Genomic DNA, 8,070 nt, shown 5'->3' on the forward strand with positions numbered 1-8,070 from the left:
CCCATTCAAGCTCTCGAAGTGTCTGCTTCACGCTTTTCGCGACATGCGGTCGAGCGTTATCATGCAACAAAATGACTTTGCGTCGATTGATGGCTACGGATGATCTTTTTTGCATCAATTCGTCGCTCAATCGACCTTTGGAGTAACATTTAACTGTTTCGACAATTCTAAAAGCGTTTGAGCTGGATTCTCATTAAGCAATTCTTGCAGCTATCTTCAAATTTTTTCGGCTATCCTGAACGTTCTTTGTCTCTCACATCAAAATCACCGTTTCAGAAGCGTTCAAACCAAACTCTACATGTTCTTTCCGATGGAGTGTCATCACCATACACTTCGGATAATAAGCGATGCGCTTCGCTGCGGTTTTCTTGAGGTCCAAGTAGTGAAGAAGCACATGTCGGAAAAACAGCTTATCGCGATTCATTTTCAGTCGATTGGAAAATCTCTTTGGCGTCGAGAAATCTAATCTGTGAGGATTGAATCACTGTCAGCGATGTCTAAACTACAAAAGACATGTTACTTCATCGTCGAAACTCGCTAGCGTTGGAGCCAGCATTCTCTAGTAGCGAGCGATAGGAATTAAGTTTAACACCTAATAGATCTTAAAAAGATGTGTGTTTTATATCAAGTATAAAAATGTTTCATTCTGACATATTAACTTTTTGATAAAAAGCCTTTCTCATGTGCACAATAAGATTTAAATGATTCATACAAACAAGAAAACAGCTGTATTTAACTTGTTATCAATAATAAGATTAGGAACAGGACCGTTTATTTGAATAAAGCCCGATTGCACCAAAATGTTACTTTGACTTTAAGCGAGGCTAAAAGTTCTCACTTTCTCTCTTAGCCGAGAAAGAGGGACAGCCAGAGAGGTTTGGACCCTTACCAAAGTAACGCTGGTGCAGTCGGGCCTAAATCGACTAAATACGAAGAAGCAAAATAAACTATCAAGTAACAAAAATAATTCAAGCATACAAAAAATGAGCTATTCAACAAACAACATATTGTATGTGTGTGTGTGTCCTCTCTCTCACTATAAGATTCCACATTATAATTAAATTTATCTAAAACAGTTTTCGATAAATAAATGGAATATGACACAGAAAAAGTTGTCGTTGCATCCTGTCGCATAAGATGACCAACCAATTTTTAAAAAATGCGATTCCAAAAACTTTGTTTTTTTTTAATAAACCGTGTTTTCTTGTATATGAGTAAAAAAAAATTAATATATTTAAATATTTTATTCTGATCACAATTTTTTAATTTGTACAATTAATAAAATGTGAAAGTATAACTGTTTTACAAAATCCAGAGATCATATAAAATGCATAGATATTATGAAATTAGTAACCATGCAAAAATATAATTTTTAATTTTTTTTAATGTCTAAATCTTTTAAATTAAAAAAAAATATTTACTTTCTTCTGTCGTTCTGCAATTTATTTTATTATTAAGTATCTTAAATTCTATTATTTATTAGAAAAAATATTTAATTTTATATTTAATAATATTTAAAAAATACATTTTATATTTTTATATGAATAAAAGTAATTGAATCTGTACATATTTCTTTGTGTAACACATTCTCAGGCATAACTTATATTTATTATGAAAAAAATAAAAGATATATAAAAAATATAACGACAAAAAAATATAAGTATTAAACATTGTAAGTGTATAAAAAATAAAATCGATAATCATAAAACGATTATGATAATTAAGTAATGTTATTCTCTCGATGTAATTTTTTTGAAAATTCTGGATAAATTAACAAGATACTTTTATGTATTATTTTCATAATTTTAGGGCGGAACAAGCTATTCGATGGTATTACCGAAAATCTAATATAAAAAACGAAATAGAAGCCGTGGAACTTTTCGTGAATTCAACGCGTACAATCAACATAAGGGAACGATTGTATCAGATGAAAGAGCCGAAAAATCGACGCTCTTTCATAATAATGATAATACTTTTCATGTTTATGCAAATGAGTGGACTAAATACTATTGTATTTTACATGGAAATTATTCTAAAGAAAGGAAAGGTGACATCAATCATACCTTCAACTGTAGTGATGATCGTCGGTGCAGTCAGTATGTTTGACTTCCAATACTAATGATAATATAATTATCTCTTCATTCCGTGTTATCTTTATAAACAATTTGATATTGATAGAACTTTCTTGTATCTCAACTGTTAATTATCTTAATTATTATATCAGGTAACTCCGGCATTTACGCCGTGCGAGGATTTAAGACACCATGGAAAATAGAAAAACTCAAGACATAAGACTTAAGCAGTAAACGAATTGATCAATCACAGTAGAGATCGGAAGACCATAACGTAAACAGTAGCAAATCCAACATGTTAATTTTCTTGTTGCTTAAGTCTTAAGTTTTATGGGCCTTCTATAATAAGTCATTAGTCATAAATTAGAAGTAAGAAGCTAAAAATTGGCCAATCACAGTCGTCAATTTTTAGCTTCTGACTTCTGATTTATGACTAATGGTTTATTGTAGGAGGCCATTAAGTTTTTCTATGTACCACCATGGCCTTTATGTCGCAGAAGTCAGAAAAAAATAAAAGGAATAGGGGTAATGTGCACACAATCCTTCTGTTGCACACTGTTAAATCTATAGAGTATCGAATTTAATCTAATTTAAGTCGCCACTGTTCCCACTCAATATATCGTTATTTTATACCAAAACAATGTTTAAATTTGACACTATATACACTGTTAGAAATGTTCTTAACTTTCCTTAACTTTTAATGTACATTGGTGAATGAAGTTTAATTTCTCTGTAACTGAAAGGACTATTAATGCACATGTTAATGAGATTTAAGTTTACAGTAACTGAAAAATTAAGTGTAATGAAATTTAATATACTTTTCATTTACGGATATAAATGACATTTAATTAATCGTAATTGAAATAACTATTAATGTACATATTAATGAAATTTAATGTACTTTTACATTTACGAATATTAATAATATTTTAATTAATTCTAATACTATTAACGCTTAACGTTTAATACGTTTACGTTTCTTACATGTCATTAACGTAAATTACTTTTCAGTTACAGATCTCGTACTTTTCATTAACGTGTAAATTAATTTCTATAATAATGTGTTCATTAATTTCAATACACACGTTCATCACATTTAAAACTACTGTAATTTAGTTTTTATTTACATCATTCATTACATTTAATTTCGTGCATAACCACACATGCTTCCTTTACATGTTAATTAAAATTCATTAAGAAATTTCTAACAATGTAGTGTCAATCTGACGCTATACGGTGTAGACAGTAAAAAGTTTTTATATATACTGATATAGTTCATTTATCTAAAACATAATAAATAATACTCAAAGTTGGGAAGCATTACTTTTTCCATTATTTTTTATAAACAATTTGATAATGACGTTGCAATTTTTTATAACTAAACGCTAAGATTGTGCAAAGATTGGAAAAGTTAACTTTTCCAACCTTAGCATTTAATTATAAAAAATTGTAACACCATATTATAAAAAGTAACGGAAAAATAACAGAAAAAGTAACGCTCCCCAACTCTGATAATAATAAATTAAGAAATTAAATTTTTGTTAGGTGCGGCGTATATACCGAAGTTACTCTATACTAATTTTAAGCAAACTCCGTTTATTTCTGTTAAAGTCGTTAGACTTAAAGAATTAGATTAATTTGTCCAATTATTACTATTATTACAGGTATAATTATCGGCTGGATGGGAACATTTGCCATCGATCGTTACGGTCGCAGAATCCTATTAGCAATATCATCTTTAGGCGTGATGATCGGCTCGGTGTTGTTAGGTTTACATTTCTTTTTGTTAGACTACGGCTACAATCCCGGTAATCTCGAGTGGTTGATTATTCTATCGTTACTGTTGTTCATGATGTTGCACTTCGGACTCGTACCGGTACCTATGACAACTCTAAGTGAAACATTTCCTTCTGATCTGAAAAGCTTGGCTGGATTCTTAGGAAGTATTACGTCAGCGACATTCGCATTCGTCGCCTCAAGAACATATCAGCCATTGGTAGATCTCATGAGCGAAAAGTATGTTTTCTGGATATATGCAGTGATCATCATGATGAGCTTAATATATGCACTCACCATACTGCCAGAGACAAAAGGAAAAACGTTACAGGTAATTCAATTACATATTGCATATTACTTCGTTACGAGATATAGAAAGCTTTATTTTGAGTTCAGTGTAAATGTTGCATGTTAACTATTGTTGATGTTAATAGGAAATTCAAGATATGATGACTACGAGAAGTGCTACTAAAAAATCACAACAAGAGATACGCGAATAAAAATGCTTAAACGTAGCAAATTTTTTAACTCTTCCAAAATATAGAATAGTAATTAATTAATGTAATTATGAGAAAAATCCAATTACGAAAGATAGGTGACATATACTTTTGTTAATAATGTATATATTAATAATGTATATATTATTACTTTTGTTAATAACGTTTATATTATTAGTATAATTTATATAAACAATTGTAAACATAATTACAAAAAATAGCTAATTGTAACCAACCAGATGAATCAGCGAGAAAATTTAAGTTTAAGCGTGCATAATTTAGAACTAAAAATGAGAAAAGATAAACCGATGACGAAAATCGTAGATATTCAGTTTTTTTTTTAGATTAGATAACATTACTTTAACTTTTCTTTGCATATAAAAAATAAACATATCAGCAATACTCACACAAATCTCAAGTTTAATTTATAATAATTAGAACACAACAATGTGTGAAATACGCTCACAACATTTATTCTTGATTCATTTGTATATATAATAAATATTTTAATATTTAAATAAAATTATACAATATTATTAATACAAATACATTATATCCTATTTATTTGTATCAAAAAATTAATTAAAATATATGTTATTATATACTAAAGTATCCTCAATTTTATGAACAAATAAACCAACAGTTCTCTCATTTTTTATCAAAAGCACTTAAAGTATATTTTATATGTAAAGTTAAAATTCTCTCTGATTAAACAACTGGTCTTATTTTACTTTCTGTTGACTTCCAGGTGTTCTCATATTATTCTGGCCATATTAAATAACTACATAATTATGCTTAACAAAGATAATTTACTGGATAAAAAAAAACAAGATCATTTATCTAATCCAATATTTGTATCAATTAATTATTTCCTAAGTTCAGATAACACCACAGGTTTCTGTAAGTAGACTGCTGATTCAATGCAATAGAAAGAGACAAACCTGATTCCGAGCTATTCTTGTTTTGTTTCCCGTAAGCACATGTATGCCTCCAGTCTGTGAATATATGACGTAAACTGAGTAATAATTATCCGTATGATTTATATAAGTGTGAGTGTGAGAAATTAAACACGGTGCTGTCCAACCCTATCTTCAAACATGGCGGCGAAGTCAGCAGTCTACTTATAGAAGTTTGCGAATAACACAAATACATAGCAAAAAATTACTTCCAATAAGGTATTTTTTATAAATTTTTGCTCGGATTCTTGAATGCTGAAAACGCATGGGCGATACTGCAAACCAAATTTCTCCACTACGTCAGATTTTCGAAATAATTAACGTATAATACGCATAAAATAGTTTTTCTGCAACATTTGATATTTTTTGTAAAAAAGATTATCTTAAGATGTTGGTCAAAAATCATAAATGTATTGTTCATTTTCTATAAAATGCATTTTTTTTATTTCAATAATTTTTTTAGCTATGTTACGAAGGTTTCAAATATAAGACCTTTCTAAGATTGTAAATTTTCCGTTTGATTGTAAATCTGTCACTTGCGTCATATTTCATCTAATTTTAGTTTTAGTCACCGCATTCTTGTTATTACAGTTTTTATTTTTTTTGCCGAATTATATTTAGTAAGTAGACTAAGTGAAATTTGATTCGATCGTTTTGTCAAGTTTGCATTCCATTTTGTTGCTAGTAAGTAATGTGATCGATTGAAGGGCAGTCCCTTCAAGGCGGATGGTTTGTTAAGGATAAAAATTTTCCCATTGCGTTATCGGCTTCCGTCCTAACAATTCCTGCGTTACCGACAAGCCGAACTCTGTATGCGCGCGACGCGTTCTTGTATTATTACGCACCTCTTCCCTGCGTGCGACTTACTTTTTCTGTTACTGTCTCCTAGTTATCTAACCGTTAAAGCCCATGACACATACAAGAACGTAAGGCCGTAACACGCAAGCAGTAAGTGAATTGACCAATCACAGTAGAGACCGTAAGGCCAGTAGCGAATCCAATGTTACGATTTCCTTACTGATTACGTCTTACAGCTTAAAGCCGGGAGCACATAGAAAAACGTAAGTCCGTAAGACGTAATCAGTAAGGAAATCGTTAACATTGGATTCGCTACTGGCCTTACGGCCTCTACTGTGATTGGCCAATTCACTTACTGCTTGCGTGCTACGGCCTTACCCCGGATCTACAATAGGTGTTTTAAGCCTTAAGCCGTAAGAAATTGACCAATTACAATCGAATCCGAGAAGAATAAGCGACTGTGATTCGCCCATTTCTTATGGTTTAAGGCTTAAAACCCTATTGTAGATCCGGACTTACGTTCTTGTATGTCATGGGCTTTAAAGCCATGGCACATAGAAAAACTTAAGACGTAAGACTTAAACAGTAAGGCGTCGTCTACAATACACGGAGTAAGAAGTAAGAGTAAGAAATTGACCAATCACAGTCGATTATTCTTCTCACATTCGACTGTGATTGGTCAATTTCTTACTCTTACTTCTTACTCCGTGTATTGTAGACGGGCCTACATGTTGAATTCGCTACTGCTTACGTATGGTCTTACGGTCTCTATTGTGATTGGTCGATTCGCTTACTGCTTAAGTCTTACGCCTTAAGTTTTTTTATGTGCCATAGTCTTTACACTACCGAGACTCTCTGTACGGCTAGTCGTGGATATGAAGGTATCGCTGAGCGAAGTTTATTGTGAAATCCGAGTAGCTATCCAGGAGGTAAATAAAGAATTAAACTGAAAGACGAGTTTTGTCTTGACCACGCCGCTTTCGAGAAGTCACACCGAAAGGCACAGCATGACACGGGATGTAAACGTGGTCCATCGACGAAGGACGATACTTAAGGCCTTTTCTGCAAGCCAAGGTGGACATCCCTTACGAATACTTAACAATGATAATGAAATCACATATATATATTTATAATTTTTAAGTTGTCGGTGCATAATGAAATTTCTTGTAATAAATTCCACTAAATGTATAATATACGGTAAAACTACAGAATAGGGGACCCCCCTCCTATGACTTTGACCTTGACATATGTTGTCAAGGTCATGACCCTAAGTAACTTACGCCAAGTTTTAGCCGTCGCTCGTCCTTCGTTAAAAAGTTATTAACAAAAGAAGTTTAACTATATATGTAACACGAAAATTCTCTGCTTTACAATATGGTCATGACCTTGACAACATATATCAGTGCTATTGAATATTATTATATTTTCACATCTCGGACACTTAATTTCATTACGAATTACTTTTTTCTCACTTATATAATGCCATAAACGATCAACATTATATGTAATATTCAGAAATTCGTGTAAATGCATATTGAACAGCACAGTAACTGTGTATCGGTAACAAATATGACTCTGAAAGAATGTTATATTCGACTGAGGAAATCAAAATAAACAAACTGCATAAAAATCTTTCAATGCCTATTAGAGCCGACACAGGATATAACAATCAATTTATTAATAATTAAAAATTTCATTAAAAATTTATTAATAAACACTAAAATTATATCATTGTGACATAGGTAAACGTTTCGACCCTATTATTTGGGTCCTCTTCAGTACCAAACAATCTTCGCAACTTTCGACCTTGCTGTTACATAATTACTCTACACATTTATTTATACAAATTTTTTTGGGGGTTTTTTTTGGTACTGAAGAGGACCCAAATAATAGAGTCGAAACGTTTACCTATGTCACAATGATATAATTTTAGTGTTTATTAATAAATTTTTAATGAAATTTTTAATTATT

General features: G+C 31.3%; 1 protein-coding gene across 1 annotated transcript in view; it reads left to right on the plus strand.

Moving 5' to 3' along the window:
• The window catches only part of LOC108762744 (facilitated trehalose transporter Tret1), an 82,808-nt gene extending 78,391 nt beyond the window's left edge, over nucleotides 1–4,417 (plus strand). The window contains exons 6-8 of the mRNA XM_018509888.1: nucleotides 1,810–2,096; nucleotides 3,737–4,179; nucleotides 4,283–4,417. Of these exons, the coding sequence (XP_018365390.1) occupies nucleotides 1,810–2,096; nucleotides 3,737–4,179; nucleotides 4,283–4,348 (796 nt within the window). The 3' untranslated portion in view covers nucleotides 4,349–4,417. The remainder of the gene's footprint in view (nucleotides 1–1,809; nucleotides 2,097–3,736; nucleotides 4,180–4,282) is intronic.
• The last annotated feature ends 3,653 nt before the right edge of the window (nucleotides 4,418–8,070 follow it).

The sequence above is a fragment of the Trachymyrmex cornetzi genome, unplaced genomic scaffold (genome assembly GCF_001594075.2).
Source record: "Trachymyrmex cornetzi isolate Tcor2-1 unplaced genomic scaffold, Tcor1.1 scaffold320, whole genome shotgun sequence".
Taxonomy (NCBI): Eukaryota; Metazoa; Arthropoda; class Insecta; order Hymenoptera; family Formicidae; genus Trachymyrmex; species Trachymyrmex cornetzi.